Source organism: Plutella xylostella, chromosome 15 (assembly GCF_932276165.1).
Source record: "Plutella xylostella chromosome 15, ilPluXylo3.1, whole genome shotgun sequence".
Taxonomy (NCBI): Eukaryota; Metazoa; Arthropoda; class Insecta; order Lepidoptera; family Plutellidae; genus Plutella; species Plutella xylostella.
In genome coordinates this window covers 6,475,850-6,499,337 of record NC_063995.1, presented here as the reverse complement: position 1 = coordinate 6,499,337, position 23,488 = coordinate 6,475,850, and the positions used below count along the sequence as shown (strand labels likewise).

Here is a 23,488-nt window from a genome sequence, read left to right as displayed (position 1 = left end):
ATATTTCTGTTAATCGTATAAATTTGGATTTCTCCGAATCGGGAAATGTGCCAAATACTGAATGAAACAACTGCATTGATACATCAAACATGTGTCGGCCGTAAATAACGCTTGTGTCCTGATACCATAGCACACGATGTCGGAGTTAAGCATTTGAATAATGTACATATCTTCACATCATGAGAATCATAAGGAAATTATTGAACATCGCGAACATATAAGGGATTACGCGATTTACAATGCCGGAGACTTACGAGTAATCATAAAATTATGTTTTATGAAAGTATGGTTCGGTCTGTCAGATCGTGGCTTTCCCTTTAATCTTGCAGTGTCCTCACTTGTCTGCATATAGCACATACGAGTACATAAAGGTTGGCGCGTACAGTTGGGTCCATGTGAACACTTGTAGTGGCTCTCCGGCGGGGCTTCACTCGTGTAAGCGACGGCTCAAGAGCGGGATTAGCCGGCGAGAGGGCAGCCTCGGATCCGGGGATCATTGCGAAAAACGGGGTGCTGCGCTAACTACGACTCTATCTCGTTTTATTAGACGTACCGATTGAATGATTGGTATCGTTCGTTAGTTTTTTGTGGAAATAGAGTAACCCTCCAGTGCACAATGGGCGTCGCCGGGGCCGATCTGTCTGCCGCGCCACTCGTCGGATGCCACAAGCCGATAACCGATGCAAAATGATTAATAATAACGTGGTATTTGTAACTCTTTTCGATTTGCGATATTTGTAAATGCCGTTTTTTCGTTTAATAAGAATGTGTTATTTGGTTTAACTTGGTTTGCAATACGAAAGCTTTTGCAAAAGCTATTCTTCGGTTAAAAATGTAGGTATACGTCAACACGTTTCAGCAAGTATAAAAATATAAAGAGTATTATCATCGTGCCAGGATGTTTAAGAAAACTAACGAAACTTTATTGCCAACACTGGCAACTAGACAAAAAAAGTTATGCACATATAAAGTGGGCTAAAAGTTAGAATGGTCGAGACCTAGAAGTAGAATTTTTCATCATGCCATATGTATGTAGCAATGCTTTTAATGCGGAGCGAAGCTTTTACTAGAGAACATAGCAAAAAATAATCTCTTAAAATCTTTCATTATACCCTGAAAACTGTAGCATATTAATTTTGTAAGTAATGTCTTCATCTAGATCTAAATATGTATCTATTATTATGAAGAGATGATATAGGCGAAGATAATAAACGAATTAATTTATAGTAGGTAATGAATTTTCGGCTGTAAGGTTAGGAAGATGCCACACAGGATCAATAGCAGTGGATAAGAGGTAAATAGACTTCATCGTCATCACAGAGGATGCCTGTGATTGGCTGATTTAGATTCTCTGGGCAATATAGTACCCGCGGCATCCCTGAATTAATGCAAGTAGCGTCGTGTGTGGCGAATTGGGTCACAGTTCACAGCAGGAGCCTTTGTACAATCTGTCAATAATGAAACTTCAGCGAGGTTCATAATTAATTAGGCCGCTGTGTGTAACAGATACGGAGAAATAACAAAGAGGAGCTATTCCATCATACATTGTTCTCCCACTATGTAGAAATTATGTATACTGGACAAGTGTTTATAAATAGGCATAGATAACCCAGGGCAGCTTCGGCTAGTTTTCAATTTAAAACCTTTTCCATCGTTTCGAACGATTGCATCCACTGTGATTGGCAATGTGCAGACACGATTCATTGTAGTTTCATCAGATCGAGTACAATGCTCGGGTTATATTGGATTTTTATTCATCTGATGCATCTACTTAATCGCAGAGCACTTTAGATAACTAGAAGTAACAAGCTACATACTCTGTTATTTATGAAAATCGTTATAATTTTGCATATCGCAAGTATAAAGACGGCCGCGCCACACTTCAGCAATATTTACATAAAAGTTACACAATATGTGGCATCGAAAGTACAGACGAAGCTTACAAGTTTTTGGCAAGAGCGCACCGACTGATACATAACATTCCACTTGCCTTGGATATGTACACTTTCCGGTACATCATTGCGGGGCTGCGGGCTCACAGTATTTAGCAATTTCACCTTAAATTCTACTGTACATACAAAAATATTAAAAAGTTAAGTTGACATCAATGTACACTTTTTGTGATCGAGGGATGAAACGAGAGTGACCTATAGCAAGCATATTATTATGTTAGCGTCTTAATATCTAGAAATAATATTAAAACGTGTAGATGTAACTAATAATATTTTAGACTCTAATAAACAGATATATGTAGTAGTACATAACTAACGGTCTCTAAGGGTTACTGGGTTAATAGTTTTGCAGCCCCTTGCTGAAGCTATTAACAAAAACTCTCCCGCTAGATCATAAGCATGTATGCAATAAATATGGCGAGGCAGTAGAGAAGATAGCATCAAGGCAACAGCAAGCAAGTAGGTAGGTACAGGCTGTATCCTCGTTGCTTATCGAGTCGGCTGGCGCGCTGCCAGGCCCACGTGCTCCGGCCAAGCGCATAAGCCGACGGATTTCGGAAATGCCCCCGCTGTAACCTCCGCCTGTAGATGTAGCTACTTTCGTACTTTACTCGATCGCTATGAGGCGCATACCACCAAATATCACAAATTGCAAAATTGATTGTTGGAAATGCCATTATTGAATGGTAAAGTTCCGTAAATTCAGCATTGAAATTGATTTGCAACGCTTTAATAATTAGGTGAACCATGTATGATCATCTCGTCAAATCAAACGATGGCAAAATTACTGACCACTGTAATTTTGGTAAAAGCTTGTGTATTTATTTCCAAGATTCTCCCACGAAAGTTTTGGAAATAATAATACACAGGAGATGCTGCTGTCACCCGCTCATCAATCAATATACACGCCCAAAACGGGCTTCCGGGAAAAGCCACGAAGGGAAGATACCGTATAAAATAACCGTAAAAACATGTTGTTTATTTTCACTTCCTAAAGATGTGTACCGAAACTCATATAATACTTTCAAAATTTCATAATAATTATGTGCAGAATTTCTATCTGTTTAGCAGATACATTTACGTATTTGTTTAATTAAACCCTATAGAAAAACGTAGACTCGAGTGTGATCTTAAAAATAAGCCAGCCACTAATATTGCAAAACAAATGATCCCTTTTTTTTGTTTAAATTAAATACCATTGAAATGCAAATCGACAATTATTATAAATCAATTTTTAACATATAGGTATTTTCTGAAAGTTAGCGTTACAGCACTTTCTGTGTGATAAGTAGTAGAAATATAAAACGATTATATTGCATTAACCTTTTCAGTAGCCGGCGACCCTCTCCGTAGATAGAAAGCGATAAAAATAAAGCGTTTGCCCTAATTGTTTGACCCTTTTCTTCTTTACTTTATCTTTAAAGCTACGAACAAATTTACCTCGATATGGATAATTAAACGTGGCGAAAGGACGGTCCTAAGTATAGGCTTAAGAACTAAAAACATATAAATGTCTAGATAAAAATCTCAACCATCCATATACACTGTGTTCATATTATTATGAATACAAGTTTTAACCGCAGAATCAATACGCTATTTCCCAAGTGAAAACACGAAATGCAAACTTATAACCAAATTGGATTGGTCGGTATTCGGTCTGTCTAAGCAGAAATGTAATGAAACAAATGAACGGTGTGTGCTGAGAGGCGGAGCGTGACATCACCCACAGATCTAGCCGCCCACCTGCCGCTGCCTTGCCAAAATAAGGCTTCGATATTATGTAACTGGGCTGCTAATAAATCATAAAATTTTACCTTGTTTACGTTTTGATAGCAAAGCCATTTAATTTGTGCGATTACAGAGCCTCTGTTCAAAATACATAGTATTCGCTGCGTGGGCATAACGTGGCCGGATTCAATTACAAACGGCTCTTTTTGGTGAAATTCGGCTGGAAATTGGTTCTTCCCTAAGTTGCCGCACAATACATTTTCTTTGCCCTTACTCGGGTAGCCACCGCTACAGCGCGCATCGCGACACTGGGACCGAACTACAACTCTAATAAGCCCTAGGTAGGCATGCTACCAAGATTATTGATGATTATGAATAATAGTCCAAGTAGTATGAGCGCTTAGCCATATTTATAAGAAATATGATGAATTAGTTGTGCCACGAGCCGATACCGTAACCAAAACACCTCAATATATGCCTTTTCATGAATAATGAAGTGGAATACAGCCAGACAGAGTGAAGTCATAAAGTTTTTAGTGCCGACTCTATTGGACATTGAAGCTGTCCGCTCTTACGTCAGCCACTCCGTCTTGTAGGTAAGCATTTTATTAAGCAAAGTTATTCAGGACATAAAACACTATTAGTACTATTATACCTGTTTGTATAACCATGAATTATGTAGCATTAATAATAACTAACGAAGCACTAAGCTTGGTCATTGTCAGTCCTACTCTATACCTAAATCAGTGGCAGCACAGGAAAGACTAAGGATAGTTCAGATAGACACTTCAGTGCTTGGCACTTCTCAGAGTATCATACCTACTGATTGTATGTGAACGTAATATATTGGCAAAATGGACACGAAAAAAAAGTTACGTTTATTAGCTACAGTAATTAATCATACAGTGAAAATGAAATAACCATTAGTGTTATTTCATTTTCACTCCCGTTGATAAAAACTACATCTCATGTATCGTTTTGTAAATAACGTTACCTTATCCGAATTCTTTCAATGATAATGATAAGCCTATTTACACTTTCACTTCAGCCTTACGTGTTGCAAGGTATCTTTTATATTTGTACCAAATTCTATTCATTATACATAACTTGAATATTGTGTAAAACGGGTTTTGTCTATAATTATAGTTTTTATTATATACTTTTAAAAATTGAATTTAGAAAGAGACAACCAAAATTGTCGCGTACATTGACCTGCCTTCAGTTATTTTTTCAGGACAATACTCCACTGTAGTGGTATGTGAGTGCGACGTGCTTGTTTGTTTTATATGCAGCGCATGCAACGTCTGAAACTGCACGCTTATGCGCCCGGGGCCCGAGGGAGGGTGTGTCTGGAGATGGCTTAAAAATTTAATAAAACGTGCCTTCCACCTTGACACAAAAAAGAAAAACTATAAAACGGGCAAAACAGATTTTGCCACTAAGAACAAGAAGTTTAAGTTACTAGTGAATTGAAGGAACCCACCATTACTATAAATTTATAACTATGAGAAGAACAACTAAAACACATGTTAGTTTCACGAAAAGTTCTCAGAAGAAAAAAATCTCGGGACAGACTCCATTACGCTCAGTTTTGTTATCAGCTCGCGTCGGTATGGCCAGTCCTGGGATCCTAGGATTTAGCGAGGAGATGGCTAGCTTAGGGACAACAACTACATATTTTATTCGAGGGACGCTTACAAAATACTAAGTTTATATATGTTGACACAAAGCGCACGACGGGTTACCATTACTAGGGCTCAAACTTTAAGTTGGTTTCAGTTTAACCTAATTACTAGATACAGAGTTACAAACTGAGTAGAAACAACAAAAAATATGCACTCAATGGAAGCGATTTCAATATAAATTGGCAACTAGGAAACATTGTAGAGTAGTAGTAATAATTTTCCGCAAAATTTTTACGTGAACAGACAAATATGGCTGTCGAGCCGCGGCGCTATAATTAATAGTCAGCTGGACAGAACGATGACGTGGCGGTTTTAAAGGGCAGTGACGCTTTGATAATCATTGTTATATCGTAGCGCGGGTCGGATGCTATTTCTGACATTGTATTGTGAAGGGAAATTATTATTTTCACATAATTAAATTCCTGACTCTTATATTATAGCTATTTCAAAAAATATTTTGTACAAGGCCGAAAAACTACTTACTTTAATTTAAGGCTATAGCTAAGGCCTTCAGAAACATGAGCATGGAACAGTCAAGTAGGCCCTATGAGGCCGTATGATACACTACAGGGTTGTCTCTATTCCAACTGATGCCTCACTAAGGGCATCCACCACTTGCAAGGGAGAAGATCCCTTAGTTCGATTGTATGTTGAGTTTCGTATTCGCACTATCGCTCAGGAGTCGCCGACATGCCCTGCCCTTCTACCTTCACAATATAAGCACACAGTACATACCTGTATCTGGAACATGGAGATGGTGTCGTCGAGCATCTGCACGCGCAGTGCCAGCATCTTGCCGCCCTTCTTGGGGGTGGCGGGGGGGGTGCGCGCGCCGCCGCCCGCGCCGTCCACCCCCGCCGGCGTGCTCGCCGAGTGGTGCATGCGACCTGCCGAGGACATGAGGTTACTTGCTGCAGTTACTGCTATTGTCTGGTCAACAGGGTACTTGGTGGTATTGTCTGGCCACCAGGGTGGAGGAGGCAGCGGAGCGGTGCTAGGGCTAAAGGCTTTGTCAAACAGGACGCGTTACTAGCGCGCGTCAGAGCGCTGGCGATGGCGCTCTGTTTGACGTATTTTACCATAGTAGTACAACACATCGTGGTCATAGCGCGGCGTCAAGTTAGCGCTCTGACGCGCGCTTGTAAGGCTCGGGTCTCCTATTTACGCCGTAGTTCGCGTCCAGCGTCACGCCGTAGGCCGCGTCACGATGCTCACTATAGAAATGTACTGATGCGGTCTCCCTCACACGCCGACGTTGGCGCGTAGATGTAGTGAGCATCGTGACGCGGCCTACGGCGAGACGCTGGACGCGATCTACGGCGCGTAATAGGAGACCCGGGCCTAACTCGTCCTGTTTAACGAAGCCCTAATGAAATGGCAAGAAGAAAGTTTTTATGCAATTTCATTGGTCCTCTTTCATCCCCATGCTCGGGTTGACATGATGGTATGCTGTCACATGGTAAAGGCCACGGGTTCACGACATGGTATATCGCTACGCAGATAACGTGGAAAGGTGACGACACATAAGAAGATAGGTCTTATTACCTCAAGTTTACGCCCACAAACTCTGTTGCCCATTACTATGGCAGGCACACCGCAAAATGAGACTATATTAACTTTCAAAATGGGGGTAGATTTAAAATTTACGTAATTGTGAAAAATCGTGCGGTCAGGTTCCGCTTCCGCTGAAATACTTTCACATAAATAGACTCCAATAATATTTGCAACGCATTGTTGATCAATTAAACATTATCACGAAAACACATAAATTCCAAACAAAAGATCTCAGTAATACATTCCAAGCAAAATTATGAATAAAGAGACACTCATGCATTTATTACATGAAAAGTCACAGGGTTGGTGGCGGTAATTAGCGCGCCCTGATTGGCAATTCCAAAGCACTCCGCAAGCTGGGTCACCGACCTACGAACTACTGCTGCATACATATTAACTTGTGCATACTGGCACCCAGCTTCTTAACTTACTTATGTAGTATATTGTGAGGTAGATTAAAATATCTGGGTCACTGGGGCCCAGTTGGAAAATACCTTCATCAATTCTTTCTATCATTAGCTCAACATTGCAATCGAAAAAAATGAATCCCAGAGCTAGGTTTTAGTAATAATTGCAGGATATACAGGTTTATTAACTTTAAAAAATTTGGTGAACTGAAATTGGTAATAATTTCACAATTATGTAGTGCACAGAAATTTTGTAAGTCAAAATTAGTCTAATTAATAGATTCTATTCTATTCACTGAGGGGTGTAACTGCACTTGGCTCTTTCTAATTGAACCTTTATGCATATCCCCTAGATTTAAACTCTATTCCTCAGCTTGCACCATTCCCCATCATTCTGGTCCACTACGGGTTGGTGGGTTGCACATCTAGATATATGTCCTAAATCTAGATTATACAGGTTGATCATAATGTTATACTTCATAGTAAGAATGATTCTATACTAACTCTAAGCCTAGGCATATGCTGGGACACAGGTGGCACAGGGCAAAGCAGATTTTATAATGCAGGTAAGACAGACATAGTCCAGCATGAGCGTACATGCAAGAGCAGGAAAGACAATCTGTTGTGTGCTGTGTTGTGCAGCCAGTGTTGCATCAAACGCCCAGGCTAACTCATTGGTACAGAAAGGGGCACCATTTGTACATGAATCTCTACTAATGTAAGAAGCCGCACAACATTTTCTGAAAGCATAAAGGGATCTACTGAGGGCCACATGAACATACCTGGTGCAGTGTGATATCCAATAGTGGACAGGTGTCCGGTGGAGTTGCAGCTGCCCGGTGGTAACTCAGAGTCCATCATTTTAGTATTTTTTCACCACTCACTGCATTTAAATACTGCTCACTCAAGCACTGAGCCATTGTTGATCTTACACAGTTCATTTAATGTCTTTTTAAACACTTTTCACTTTGTGGGTAACTTAAAAATCTGAAACAAAAAATATGCTATTTAACCAGATACCCTACAATTTCAGTAACTGATGGTAGATGTAAGATGATATGGGTAGGTATATCAGAAGATCTAATCATCATTAGCTGCATCTAGGGGATCAGATGCATCATATTTCTTATGGTTCTTCTTAGATATCAGAGATATACACTTACTCAGCTTATCTTATTTTATGTAATTAAGGTTATAGCTTGCCAATGTACTAGAATATCAGACTAGATAACTAGTTAATAAAAACATTGAATGATTATTGATAATTGCACTTACTAAAGCATTTTCACAGTTGTATCATATTTTATGCAGCATTATCTAAATAGGTCCTATTCTAATTAGATTGGCTCTGCATGGAAATTAATCTATCACAAGAACTCACTAACAGCTTTTATGTAAATGGTTCAGTTTTCACAAGCTCTAAAATTTATAATAAGAAATTTACAATGAAGATGGGTCTAAATAATTTTACCTTCACATTATTCACAACACAGCCTAATTTCAGAACATAGCAGTTAAATTTATGCAACATAACGAAAATAACAATAATAAGAAACGATGGGCCACAGTAAGCTCACAATTGGTGTAAAACGAAGTGACTGCACATGAAATCCAGGACCGGTGCGCCCTACTTTATATCTTTGGACATAAATAGTTAGCTACGATGCAATAACCAGAAAATAGGTCAACGGGAGGTGTGCCCGGCCTCCCCGCGGGACAGCCTCCGCCGGCCGAGGCGCGCCAGAATCTAATAAGAACCCTCTGCAAATTTTATCACATCTCGCATCTAAGGGGACTCCCTTTCAACAAATAATTAAAATCTCAAACTACTCTTAATTTCATAGTTTACGTTTACAGCACATAGGTATAAATACACAAAAGCAATTTACTACGAAATTATATCTTGCCTTACTTTCTCACCCTCCTACAGGAAGGAGAGTGGCTCTGACAGTACGCGAACGAAGCCCCCAACTCCGTAATATCAACCACCACAAATTCAGTCATTGATCAAAATCAGTTTCGTAAAACACTAGCACGACAAAAACGTTCAAAATTATGTTTATTCAGGATACAGATTTAATAAAAAGTTCAAACGAAAATATCCACTGATAAGTTTAATTTACAAAATTGGTTTTATTTGATTGGGAAAAATCGGATTCACGCACCCTCCGCCATATTTATTTACCTACTAGTTTTTTTTTTATTACATCTAATCTCAGACCAACTGGTCTACTCTGTGAACGCACAATTTGCATTTTCACGTGTTCCGAACGCACGTGACTCGCGCACGAAGGGTTCCGTGCCTCCGTACAATACAGACGGACGAACGACGTACGGACAGACGATGACGACGACACGATGACACGGATGAATAACCCGTTTTTACCCTTTGAGGAACGAAACCCCAAAAAGGTCAAATTGTCAGTGACAGTTTATTCTAGCTAAATCTTAAACTTTGTTATTTTTACGTAGATAACATGCTACGCTTCATTTGAATACCTGGAATGGAACCCCACTTGGCTATTCGTATTTGCGTAAAAACGCAAATGCCAAAACGATTGCAGAATTTGCCTACATTTTTAGTATTTGGCAAATGCAGCAAACATCAAATAAGTAACAAATACAAATAGCCAAGTGGGGTTCCAGTTCCAGCATCAGACAATACTTTTATTTGCGATGTTAAAGATCTCAGAATAAAAAAGATCTCTCGCTTCCTCGTTCTATTTCTTTTTAGTACGGAACTCTTCTTGCGTCCAACTTTTTGTGTATGGATCAGAATGTTCCGAACGTAGAGCATTAACTTTTTAACCTCGGAATAATAACTGTCTTGATTTTCTCTACACGCAACACAGAGTACTTTTACAGAAATGTCAATCAATTTCATCTCAACTCAACTGTCAAATATTGTTTTGTATTGGATTTCGTTTGTTGTGATTACGTGCGACAATAAATGTTTTATTGACTGTATTAGCTCTCAGTAGTTAAATATGTGATTAGAGATTTAATACCAGAACAAAGTGTACGGCTAAACAATGGAGACTACTCCATTACTGACTAGACCCAAGAAGAAATCATTGTGGTCAAGGTAGCAAATTGATCCTGTCCTAACTTTCCTTTGTATGTACATAATATAAATATTTATGGATCTAAGATGTTCATTGATTTATTCTGTTACAGATGCAAGTTCACCAAGTTTCGCAAGAAAGAGTTATGTTCACGAGTGATTTATTTGGGTCAATTACCAGATGAAGAATATCCTCCCAATCACATTTGTAACCAAGTCAGTTTGATTATATTGACCTCATTCGATCATAATAATTATTGTCTTCTGATATGAACCAGTACTTATAATTTGTAATAAGATTTATTTTCATAATATTTTATCAGTGCATAATGTGTAATCCTAATATTTCAGAAATACAGCCTAATAACATTCCTGCCACTGGTTCTGTATGAGCAGTTCAGGTTTTTCCTGAACCTGTACTTCTTAGTGATGGCGCTGAGCCAGTTCATTCCAAGCGTTAGAATAGGGTACTTGTACACTTACTGGGGACCACTGTGCTTTGTGCTCACGGTCACACTGTTCCGAGAAGCCATTGATGATTTTAGGAGATACAGGTTACTTCATGTTTTTATCTTGAATTTACTTTATTTATGATCTAAATTACTTTTATCCAAGTAGTTTATAAAAAATACTTTTCTATTATACATTGTATTATTAGGAATAATATGTGGCAGGGACTGAAAGATTTTTTATAACTTACAGGCGTGACAAAGAAGTCAACAGACAAAAGTATGAGCGTATAGTGCTAGACAGCACTGGAAATGACTACCGGCCGTTTGTGATGGAATCTGTGCCGGCCTCGGCTCTCCGTGTTGGCGACATTGTGATGCTGCACAAGGGGCAGCGGGTCCCGGCTGACATGATCTTGCTCCGGACCAATGAGACCATGGGCACTGTCTACATTAGAACTGATCAGTTAGATGGGGAGATAGATTGGAAACTGAGGTAAGATCTTTAGTAGATTATTTTAAAATTGTTGTAACTAGAATAGCTAGTATTGTATTATCTATACATATACAGGTTGTTCATTTAATTAGATTTTTCTGTTAAAATAGCCTTAAAATTAATTAATGTGCCTTAACAAATTCTAAATAAAAGCAATGAATGAAATGCAAAAAAGGATACTACATTTTTAATACACAATGAATGCTTTATAAAGTTTTATCTCATAAACATTCCATGCTATTACAGTTATCTTTTACAGTCATTAGTTAACTATATCCATTATTAGTCATACATACAATAAACATACATAGGAATATAAGTACCAATTATGAATAGTAAAACTATCTATAAAAATATCTATAGACCCTGGAGTCCCAAATTTTAAAGTTTTTAATGCCTAGAAATGCAACATAAAATAATGATAGAATAATCGCACATGAATATTTATTTTATCACACAGATCACATATTAAGGTCACATGTCTGACATGGTAGACCTCATGTTTATAGGGTTAGAACATTGGATGACATTGGTTAAAATGGGAAATGGTATATTTTTTGCTTTTAGCATGGCTACCCAAATTTTAATTACATAAACTTTAGAACATTTTCTTACATCAAATGTTCACAGAATACCACTGCCATCAACCCAGAAGCTGCCCACAGATGCTCATCTCCTGGACATCAATGCCCAGATCTTCATTGAGAAGCCTGAGAAAGACATTCACTCCTTCATTGGTACATGTACTCGGCTTGATGAGGAGGAGACAGACTCCCTGGAAATTGAGAATACTTTGTGGAGCGGCTGTGTGGTTGCCTCGGGGCAGGCTACAGGACTGGTTATTTACACTGGTAGGTGGTTCATTCATGTGTGTAATAACATTTCAATTTTAAAAGAGCACTTTTCAAAATGGTCAAAATTGTCTTAGTCTACTACAAGTCCAACTAGATAATAATATGCGTAGCATTTACAGGGCTTTACTTTGAAATATTGTACTTCGCACCTGCATAGTTAAAGTTAGGTATTCTAACTCTTAGAAATGATTTATTACGAGGAAGGGGAGAGTTATTTTACAGTCTGAAATCTTATTCCTCCCCAGGCAGTGAAACCCGTAGCGTGATGAACAACGCGACCCCGCGCTCCAAGGTGGGCCGCCTGGACTTGCAGGTCAACGACCTCACGAAGGTTCTCTTCGTGGCCGTGATCTTCCTCTCCTTTCTCATGATTGTGCTGAAGGGGTTCAACGGACCCTGGTATGGGTTCATGTTCAGATTTGTGCTGCTGTTCTCCTACATCATTCCTATTAGGTGAGTCAGAATGTTTGTTTTTGTTTAGCTGATTAGTGCTAAGTGTGATAATGAGTGTTGTGGGATCGTTAACTTGCTGATTTAATTTGTTTTGTTTTCAAAAACATTCAAGATCTTTGTTGTTAAATGTGACCACATGGCCGTTATCTAGCAGGGTAGGTATTAATTTGCCTAAAAGATCGATATCACCCTGCCCTCTTATAAGTTCAGACTAAGATACCACCCAAAGTGGGATGAATGGCATAAATTTTCATGCTTGTTTTTCTCTATTTTCACAGTTTAAGAGTAAACCTTGACATGGGTAAAGCATTCTATTCCTGGACAATCCAAAGAGACAAGAAGATAGAAGGGACAGTGATGCGATCCACGACCATACCTGAAGAGTTAGGAAGGATACAGTACTTGCTTGCCGACAAAACTGGCACTTTGACTAAGAACGAAATGGTGTTCCAGAAACTACATTTGGGAAATGCGCTGTTCGATAGAGACAATTTTCATGAGGTAAGTGATTTTTAACCGACTGCCGAAGGAGGAGGGTAATTACTTACTTACACCATGTGTGTGTTTTTTTTACTCCTTGTGGCTTGTATTATCAAAATTTTTATTTTACGAGTATACCTATACTTTGCACAGTATCTGGACTGAATTTTTATGTTTAAGTAAAAATCATAGCAAGATATGTAGTCTATATTGTGCTATGCAGCATGCTTGCATTATGTCTCAAGCTCGTACAATTTATAACTTACATTTTAATAAACCATTCCAGATAGAGACGCTATTGACGCAGCACGTGACGAACCAATCATCGCCGCTGGCCACGCCCTCCGGCGAGCGGCCGCCGTCGTTTGTTTCCCCGCGCGCCGCCTGGCAGGTGGTGGCGGCACTGGCGCTGTGCCACAACGTCACCCCGGTGTATGAGACTAGTGACGATGTGGACGAAGCTCAGTCTGGTAGGTTACCCATTAAATAGACAATAACGCCATCTAGCGGTGACAAAATAATGATTGCCTCTAGCCACAAGTTCTAGCTCAGTCTGGTATTAACGCCATCTAGTGATGATTCGTTCATCACCGCTGGCCATGCCTATCCAGTTATAAAATAGAAGTCTTTGGTCACGCCCTGTAGCTCGTTATGATGCTTAACAAGATAATAACGCCATCTAGCGGCGACAAATCTACTAAAGCCACTGGGCAAGGTTGTGTGCTACACTTCCATGCCCATCTGCAAACCTTGCGACAGTAAACTATCAACTTACAGAGCCATCTACCTAATCAATCATTTTTTCCCAAACCGTCACATTTCACACTCATGTATTCTCCCGTAGACCTGACGTCGTCGGTGATGTCGGAGAGCTGCGGCGGCGCGGTCCCGCAGCAGCAGCTGTGCGACTACCAGGCCTCCAGCCCCGACGAGGTGGCGCTCGTCAAGTGGACTGATATGGTGAGAATTTGTGTGCTTTTGTAATTTTACATTCACAAATAGGAAAACCTCATCTAACTATTTACTGTTAATGAATGGAATGGAATGTTGATATTAAAATTATTCTATTCTACATATGGCATCCTAAATAACTACTATGAACTACTATGAATATGAAGTTCTCTTAATGAGTGAAGGAAGAAATATTGCAGGCCTACGAACAGTATACGACAGGGCGATATACTTAGGGGCGAATGATGAGGTAGTCCGCCATTTTCTTATTGTTTAATTATCTGCGCAATTCAGAATGAATTATTGGTGTCATACTTTTGTTTGCTTCAAAACAACATAGGCGTAGGAGTAGGTGATTTGGTGACAAACTACTTCAGTAGTCTCTACTTGTTACTTACCAAGTTAACTTAGGTCCAATAAAGTTTTTACAACTAAAACGGCATCTATCCACCAGATGGGCGTGTCGCTATACAGACGAGATCTCCACAACATCTCTCTCAAGCTGCGCGCGGCCAACGAGCTCGTGCAGTTCAGCATCCTGCAGCTGTTCCCCTTCACCAGCGAGACCAAGATGATGGGCATCATTGTGCAGGTGTGTACATCTACATGGTCCTAGTTTAACAGTCAAATCTATGTCAGGGAAAATAAACATTGCCTCTGCTTTCAAGTAGTTACCTAAAACTGTTTTTTTTAATACATCACATTAGAATTTAGAGCAAAGAATGAAATAATCAACGCCATCTAGTGACTTTCTTGGTAAATGAGCGAGGGGCACCCTGCAGTCTATAAAACAGCCCATTGTATCGTATCCAGCCTTTGATTTGACATCTAACTGTCGAGCATAACAATGCAGCAGACACACATACTTTTGTAATCGTGGTACCCGCTAGAACTCAATATATGACATAATTCTCACCCCCACAGGAGGAGACATCTGGCGAGATAACCTACTACGTAAAAGGCGCAGACGTGGCGCTGCGCTCGCTGGTGGCGTCGCCGTGGCTGGACGCGGAGTGCCGGCGCCTCGCGGCCGACGGGCTGCGCACCATGGCGGTGGCCGCCAGGACGCTCACCAAGCACGAGTATCTGGAGTTTGAGGTACAGTAGCTACTGTTGAAGGCTAAACTAACCGATATAGCTCTTAAAATCTGCAAGCTCAAGTGGCTGTAGGCTGGCTTACATGCAAAAGAGCCAGTGACTGATGGAGTAAACGAGTTCTCCAGTAGAGACAACGAATACGTAAGCGTAGCGTAAGATACCCGGTAGTGGCTGTAGATAGGCCTATATTCAGCAAAATGGGCCAATGACTAGTGGGGTTAACGAGTTCTCTAATAGAGACCACGAATAGGCAAGCGTAGCGTAGAATACCTCCTGGACCTTAGATAGACCGTAGAGTAGCTACTGTTGATGACTAAAATATCCGACATAGCTATTGAAATCAGCAAGCTCAAGTGTCTGTAGGTCGGATTTACATGCAAAAGGGCCAATGGCTAGTGGGGTTAACGAGTTCTCTAATACAGACCACGAATAGGCAAGCGTAGCGTAGGATACCCTCTGGACCTTTTATAGATTTTTCCGGTGGTGGCTGAGCTAGACTGCATCACAGTCAGTTCATTATAACAACATCATAGGTAGCCGGTAGCAGCTTGATAGAGCCCTATGTCCAGTAATGGACAAATACTGGCTGATGATGATGTGAAGATTGCTGGCGTGGCGCTGCGCTCGCTGGTGGCGCCGCCGTGGCTGGACGCGGAGTGCCGGCGCCTCGCGGCCGACGGGCTGCGCACCATGGCGGTGGCCGCCAGGACGCTCACCAAGCACGAGTATCTGGAGTTTGAGATATGATAGCTACTGTTGATGAAGATGCGTCTGCTATTTAGACCCATTACAGCAATTAATCTCACTTTTTAGTAGTTCAATCAATGTTTAGCTATCTAACATTGTAGACAACAGTTGGATATATGGTAATTTCCAACATTATCTTATCATACTATCATCATCATCATTATCATCAGCCATAAATCATGAGCTGTTTAACATTTGGTCCTAAAAATTTGAATGACTTATTTTTTGGTGTGTGGTGCTGGACACCGAATAATGAGTTTTTATCTTTATCTTATCTTGTTTCTCAAATCCTCAAATAATACTCGATTTATTTTCACATTCAATAAAACCGACTGTCCACTTCAACTCCCTACATTACCTCCACAGGCAGAGTACAAAGAAGCGCGTGCATCAGTAACCGCTCGCAGCGCCCGCACCGCCGCGGCGATGGCCCGCCTGCACGTGGGCCTGTCGCTGCTGGCGCTCACCGGGGTCGAGGACAGGCTGGCTGACCATGTGCCCGACACGCTGGCTATGTTGACTAAGGCTGGGATTAAGGTGAGGAAATTGATGTAATAACACTAGTTACGTAGCGCCTCTAACGGAACTGCTAAAATATGGGAAACTACAGAAAAATGACAAAACCTGTACTTATCCTTATTATTTAGTTTTTTTCAATGATATTTAGTATTGGACTATGTTTTCTTTGCCATTAACTTTTCTTCTTCTTCCTGACATTTCGGTGACAAAAATAGGAGCTAGACCAGTAAACATGGTGTAAGGGTTGGCTGGTCGGATTACAGTCAGTAAGTGGCGGACTGTCAAGGTGCGGCAGATACATACATGTATATTAGAACAGTAGATACGCCATTGGAAATATATCCAACTTCGCTGAATCACAGTAAAGTAGGTATCTAACTGCCTATAAAAACTAATGTAACCAAAACCTACCTCCACAGATCTGGATGCTAACAGGCGACAAGCTCGAGACGGCTCTGTGCATCGCTCGCTCGCTACACTTCGGCGGCGGCGGCGGCTGGCGCGTGGCGGCGGAGTGCGCGGGGCGGCGCGGCGCGCACAGACTGTTAGAAACTCTGGATGATGGAGAAAATATGGACTTGATATTAGAAGGAGACACGCTTGAGGTAAGGACCTTCATATATATCGCAGGGTATACGGATTGTATACGACGCGGGCGTAACGCGTCGTGCAACATATCGAGTCTACCTAAACGAGCCCTTGGCCTTAGATTGTCAGTCCAGGGGGGTAGAGGGGCCGTTTTATAACTCTAACTGCATTTTAGTGAGTTAATTAAAACACTGACTAATTTTATACACTCTGGAAGTCCTCTTACTCTTAGGGTGGGTTGCACCATTTAACTTTAACTATTACAAACGTCAAATCTCTTGAAGATTGATCTCTCTCGTCAAGGGATTTGACGTTTGTAATAGTTAAAGTTAAATGGTGCAACCCACCCTTAGTCCACTAACTGTAAAGATCTCATAAATTGTTTTTGTTGAAGAAAGAAGAAGAAAATACATTTATTTCACACACACAAAGAAACAACACAAAAATTAATAATAAAACAAATAATAAAGAGGATTGGATTATGTATCGTCATCAATCATGATATATATACCTACAATATGCTACCTCTCCACACCCGCAGGTGTGCCTCCGCTACTACGAAGAAGAGTTCGTGTCAGTCCTCTGCCGCTGCGCGGGCGTGGTGGTGGCGCGCTGCTCGCCCACGCAGAAGGCGCGAGTGGCGCAGCTGCTGCGCGCGCGCGGCGTCGTCGTGGCCGCCGTGGGCGACGGGGGCAACGATGTGGCCATGATACAGGAGGCTGATATGGGTGAGATGTTGAAATTTTGTAATAAAAAGGACTGTAGCTAGAGCTGAAATAGGGTTTACTTGTGGGCCACGGGGGGAACGACGTCGCTATGATACAGTAGGAGGTATGACATGGTTAAGTTGCTGAAATTCTGAAACATACAGGACTGTAATTAGTTTTTCAATGCGTTGTTGGTGTGTTTAGTATATACCTAAATACTAGAGCTGGAATAGGGTTTATTTGTTACCGTTGTGAAAGGATCACCCAGTAAGATTAGTCGTCAGTCCTACTAAGTTGGTGTCGGTGCTGTGCCGCTGCGCGGGCGTGGTGGTGGCGCGCTGCTCGCCCACGCAGAAGGCGCGAGTGGCGCAGCTGCTGCGCGCGCGCGGCGTGGTCGTCGCCGCCGTGGGCGACGGGGGCAACGATGATGTAATTTGGCTGACTTCAAGTACACTAGTGCATGGAGTTTAATTAGTAAACTGCTGAATTTAATCCTCTAGAATAATTAATCTTCTTTGTTTAGGAAGGTAAAAGCGGATGCGACCAACATTTATGATAATTTTTGGCCAACTATGTTAGCCATCTTGGCATTGTCACAATTTTTTTAATTTTCTCTAACTACTTTACTCTACATATATAACTTTAAACATATTATAGCTATAGGTATTTAACTATGTAACAAAATTCATGACAGTTTATCTGTACAAACAATCCTTTTGAATTTAGGGTACGAAGGCATTACATGATTAGCTAGACAGAACCCTTGGTCTTTGGTATTAATGCATTAATATTATTTTTATAAAAGACATGCCTTCTCTTTCCCCGCCCAGGCGTCGGCATCGAGGGCGCCGAAGGCCGAGCAGCCTCATTGGCGGGCGACGTGAGCGTGCGCCAGTTCTCGTGCCTCGCGCGCCTGCTATTGGTCCACGGCCGCCGCTCCTTCATGCGCAGCGCCGCGCTTAGCTTGTTCATTGTGCATCGCGGCCTCATTGTGTCTACTATGCAGGTTAGTTTGTGGTTTTATGCACTATATGCCTACTTCTCTACGTTTTTAAGTCAGCTCCACAACATTACGCTGGAACTATGAAGCTGCTAACGGACAGAGTGTACATTGGTACGATAAAAAACCGTACGGTAGTAAATGTAGTCGGTTACGCGTGTCCTGGAAAGCCATGTCCGTACGCAGCATGACAGATTTAAATTTATTCCACAATTAAATGTCGCGAGATAACCACACCAAAACCATAACGGATTAAAGTCTGTTTTTTACGATTGGCGATTAAGCTTCTATTGGCGGGATAATCGACTTGTGATGAACCGTTCAGAATCTGAGATAAGACAGACTTTAGCAATTTACAGGACATAATTATATCGTGACGTACTGTGCGTGTTGCAGTTATGTATTTTAGCTAGCTTTATAACATGATGTTACGCTTGATGTTGCAGGCGGTGTTCTCGGTGGTGTTCTACTTCTCGTCGGTGTCGCTGTACCCGGGCTTCCTCATGGTGGGCTACGGGACCGTCTACACGATGCTACCTGTTTTCTCCTTAGTAAGTACTAGCTTTTGTCGCTGGCCACGCCCTAAAAGGTATTCCCATGAGAATTCCGGGATAAAATTTACATATAAACGTTCTAAGCAGACATATGGTATACCTACATAGATAAACACAGACGCGGGAAGCGAATATGTAGTGTAGATTGTGATACCATACGTTTTTAAATTAAACCTAAAGTTTGTCTGTTCTAATTTTAATTGAGCTCCTATCATTTTATTTATTATCCTCCATTGTTACTCCTATCTAAAGACTACTGTATACCTAATTTCATCATCATCAGCCTTCAATCGCTCACTGTTGGGTATAGGCCTCCTTATTTGTTCGACAATTCTACCGGTCCTGTGCCTTTCTGGTCCACTACTTCCCCGCAATCCTGCAGATGTAATCTGACCATCTAGCAGGGGTCTGCCAACAGCTCTTTGTCCGTCTCTAGGCCACCATTCTGTGCGCAAGCCAAGTGCATGCCAAGTGCCCACTCCCATTTCAGTTCGTATCAGTAATTTGGACACGCATTAATAAGATTTTTATTTCAGGTTTTAGACAGAGACATTCCAAGCGCGTTGGTGATGCAATACCCGCAGTTTTACAAACAACTGACGAAAGGACGGCAACTCTCATACAAACAATTCTGTATATGGACCGGCATTTCGATTTATCAAGGTACCTATATGATGCATGCAACCTCAGTATTTTCACGTCATTGTGACGGGCCCCAGCGCAAAAGTTACTTGTATGTATTTTATATGAAAATGCGGCCCGCTGCGGGTTCTCATATAAAATGCATCAGAGCGACTGACGAGATGGTCCGGCACGAGGTGGTGGTCATCGCAGTGACGTCACGTCTTCTTTTGAGTAACCTCACTAAGGCCATACGCTGAGTTGCAGAAAAGTTTAAGCTAATGTCGACCTTAAATGTATAGCTGCCCTGCTATAAAAGCAGTAATAGTATACGAACAGAAAGAGACAGAAATAGATTTAATGCCGATATTAGATTAATGTCTTTTTCTGCAACTCAGACGTTTAACGGTTAGGTTGAATAATTTTTGGCTGTCAACAAACCATTTAATCTCCTTACTCCCCATTCCAGGCGGAGTAATAATGTACGGCGCGCTGGTCCTATTCGAAGACCAGCTGATCCACATCGTGGAGATCAGCTACACGGCGCTGATCCTGACCGAGCTGGTGATGGTGGCGCTGACGGCGGCCACGTGGCACCGCCTCATGGTGGCCGCCGAGCTCGCCTCGCTGCTCATGTACACAGCCACGCTGCTCATATTCACCTCCTTCTTCGGTCAGTATACTTCATCATCAGACGAAAGTTGTCCCACCCTGTAGCTAACCACGCGCCACTACGAATCCATACCCAAGTCCGGATCCACTAGCAAGCTAGCGTTATTTTATCAATTAAGTCCCCGTCGCCAGGCCAATTTTTATACCCGATATTACCATTCATTACGGCATCAACTCTGAAATTGATCGTTTACCTGGTCAAGACTGTCTTTTCCCTTCATGTGTTCGCAAAACTCATCTTGAAAGCATCTTGTGATCCATAACGTGACAAACTTTATTTTTTATTTTCAGATGCCGACTTTATAAAACATTGGGACTTCTGGTGGAAAGTTACAACAATCACATTGGTTTCCTGCTTGCCTCTCTACATAGTTAAATACATGCACAAGAAGTGGAGCAACCGCCAATACAAAAATATACGAAAGTCAACGTTATAAGTTAGTTGTATTTAATAGATGTCTTATGTATATTGTTTGACGTGTGGATTATTGTTTAATTAAGGCAACCCCACCTGTATTAGCAAGAAATCTTGAAAGTATTTATTATTTATCTATGTTTAGATATGTTTTTAATGTATTATGTCTTCGAAAGTTAATGCTCAGTTACGTTGAAATATTTTTCAGAATACCTAAATAACACAAAGCTTTTTAAAATTTGCTTTTTTAAATCGAATTTCAACACTAAACTTGTCTTGAAAACTCATTGCTTGCAACAAAAATATGAAATTACACTGTGATTATAAATACATAAAGTATAGTATTTTATAAGTTTAAATAGATTTAAATATAATATAGGTAGATGAGGTATTGATATTCCAAGGATAGGTAAATGATTATGATAAAGTTGAGGAACCTGCAATACATTAAATAAGGTACAAATTATATTTTTGTGATATAACTTTATGTTTATCTTTTATCTGTATATGTTTGAGAAAAGTAATGTTTATTTCACGAGATCTTTAAACGTTTAAAAGTAATTATAGTTGAAAAGTAAAATGGTATACAAGTTAAGTATAATTATTGTATGTTATATGCTTTCATTTTTATTCAAGCATCAGATCTCAGCATTAAACTGAGTTTATTTACTTATGTTTAAGTTTAAGTAAAGTTAAGTAATTGTATAAATATATTATATAATAAAGTAAATTCTTAAAAAATCATTAGCCATTTTTATTAAATAATACTCCATGCGATATGTACATATAAATTAGTTATATATTATTTCTAAGAAACTTAAACGACATACTAAACGATAACAACATTCTTATAACAAATATACTCTTTAAAAATAAATACCTATAAATGTGTGCTACCTGTGCGAGGTGAGCGAGGTGCGGCTCGTGTAGTCGTGGAGCTGCGAGGAGGCGGAGGAGGCGGGCGCGGGGCGGCGGGGGGCGGGGCGGGGCAGGCGCAGCACGCGGCCCGCCCACGACGCGCCGCGCGAGCTCGAGCTGGACGATGAGCTGCTGGACGAGCTGGAGGGCGAGCGGGGGCGGGGCGGCGGGGCGCGGGGCGGCGCGGCGCGGGGCGGCGGGCGGTGCGCCGACACGCGCGCCTGCAGCCGCGGCGGCGACGTGCCGCGCGACACCGCGCGCGCGCACTCCGCCACCTCCATCACGCGCTCCGCGTTCGCGTTCAGGTCGAACACGCGCTGCAGCGAGCTGCCCGCCCGCCCCCCGCCCCGCTCCACCCTCGCGCACGTCACCTGCCGCTGCAGCATCGACGCGGTGGAGGGCGGCGCGTCCGCCGGCCAGTGGCAGTGGCAGCCCATGGCGTCCCCGAACATGTAGTTGTAGCAGCACTGCAGGATGGCGACGGCGACGGCGGCCAGCAGGATGCAGCCGGCCAGCAGCGCGGGCCCGGCGGCGCGCGGCGCGGGGCAGGCCGCCTCCAGCGCGCGCCACGCCGGCCGCCCCGCGCTCGCCCTCTCCTCCACCTCGAACAGGTTCCCCCGCTCCCCGCGCCCCGCGTACCGCCGCGCCGCGCCCGCCACGCGCAGCGCGCCGCCGTACGCCGCGTACAGCCGCTCGTCCGCCAGCCGCGGGGCCACGGCGCGCCGCACCCAGTCCCACAGCTCCGCGTTGAAGCTAACGAAGTCGTCGTGGCGGCACGGCGCGGGCGAGCGGCGCAGCACGCAGCGCGCCGCCGACACGTAGTACTGCAGCAGCGCGCCGTCGGCCCGCGCCGCCGCCAGCCGCGCCAGCCCGCCCGCGCGCCACGGCAGCGCCAGCGCCGACGGAGCCTCCTCGTCGTCCAGCTTCGGCAGCGGCAAATGTATGCAGTTATTCTTGTCTCTCTTTATGATCAAACTTCTGCACGGATTGAAAACTGTATCGGTACCTAGCATTAACTTGGCCACTGTTAAGTTGCCCCACCGAGGCTCTGTGTCGGGTTTCTTCCACCCCAAGCCTTGAGTATTTAATCTAGATTTGATTTCATCATAGAGGTCGTGCAGCCGCCGCACGCCGCGGTAGGGCACGTAGCCCGCGTAGTAGGCGAGCCGCGCGGCCGGCAGCAGCTGCGCCCGCAGGTGCGCCCCGAGCGTGTCCGCTAGTGACTTCTGCAATATATCACGAGTTTCTATATTCTTAATTTTATCCACTTCTTTTAAAGACTTACGAAAGAACTTAAGTGTACGTTTTATGTATTTGCTATCAATCTCATCTGGTGATATCTGCTGCATCGTGAGGTTCTCAAATATTTTACGAGCTTGTAATATTGCTACTTCCTTTTCTGACCAGCAGCGTTTACTATTAATATCTTGTTTCTTGAATAAACATGTTCCAGAATTTTTTAGTGATTCTCCAGGATTACCTAATGTGAAATTTATCAGTAAATATACTAAAATAAGTAATAACATTACAGTAGGACATTACAAAAGATTCAAATATTGCGCTAAACGCTAAACTG

The 23,488-nt window shown here is 42.1% G+C and overlaps 3 protein-coding genes across 10 annotated transcripts in view; 1 reads left to right on the top strand and 2 right to left on the bottom strand.

Annotated features, from left to right (window-relative positions):
- The window catches only part of LOC105397316 (FERM, ARHGEF and pleckstrin domain-containing protein 1), a 61,939-nt gene extending 52,436 nt beyond the window's left edge, over nt 1-9,503 (bottom strand). For 7 of the 8 annotated variants that reach the window (XR_007267102.1, XR_007267104.1, XR_007267103.1 and 4 more), the window contains exons 1-3: nt 9,239-9,503; nt 8,109-8,313; nt 6,101-6,252 (exon numbers count right to left, since the gene is read on the bottom strand). Coding sequence is in view for 5 of the 8 variants with exons in the window: in XM_048626000.1 (XP_048481957.1) it covers nt 6,101-6,252; nt 8,109-8,187 (231 nt within the window). In the remaining 3 variants the exon portion in view is untranslated. Of the gene's footprint in view, nt 1-6,100; nt 6,253-8,108; nt 8,314-8,797; nt 9,204-9,238 lie in introns of those variants that run through there. The other variant, XM_048626001.1, reaches the window with a different exon arrangement.
- Nucleotides 9,504-10,223: 720 nt separating this feature from the next.
- On the top strand, nt 10,224-21,738 carry LOC105397317 (probable phospholipid-transporting ATPase IIB). The gene is made up of 19 exons (XM_048625942.1): nt 10,224-10,411; nt 10,504-10,606; nt 10,742-10,944; nt 11,093-11,335; nt 11,966-12,186; nt 12,435-12,642; nt 12,921-13,143; nt 13,409-13,592; nt 13,967-14,082; nt 14,528-14,665; nt 14,998-15,171; nt 16,285-16,455; nt 16,857-17,042; nt 17,567-17,753; nt 18,563-18,738; nt 19,179-19,283; nt 19,823-19,949; nt 20,377-20,580; nt 20,871-21,738. Exons 1-19 carry the CDS (start codon nt 10,359-10,361, stop codon nt 21,014-21,016), a joined length of 3,168 nt encoding a protein of 1,055 aa, XP_048481899.1. The 5' UTR covers nt 10,224-10,358; the 3' UTR covers nt 21,017-21,738.
- On the bottom strand, nt 21,734-23,467 carry LOC125489618. The gene has a single exon (XM_048625943.1). It carries the CDS (start codon nt 23,436-23,438, stop codon nt 21,888-21,890), a length of 1,551 nt encoding a protein of 516 aa, XP_048481900.1. The 5' UTR covers nt 23,439-23,467; the 3' UTR covers nt 21,734-21,887.
- Nucleotides 23,468-23,488: the final 21 nt, after the last annotated feature.

Excerpts from the sequence above, each read along its gene's own strand:
- LOC105397317 (XM_048625942.1), top strand. The coding sequence starts at position 10,359 with ATGGAGACTACTCCATTACTGACTAGACCCAAGAAGAAATCATTGTGG. Across the intron at positions 10,945-11,092 it reads GATGATTTTAGGAGATACAG|GCGTGACAAAGAAGTCAACA; the intron begins GTTACTTCATGT and ends TATAACTTACAG. Across the intron at positions 17,754-18,562 it reads GATACAGGAGGCTGATATGG|GCGTCGGCATCGAGGGCGCC; the intron begins GTGAGATGTTGA and ends TTCCCCGCCCAG.
- LOC125489618 (XM_048625943.1), bottom strand. The coding sequence starts at position 23,438 with ATGTTATTACTTATTTTAGTATATTTACTGATAAATTTCACATTAGGT.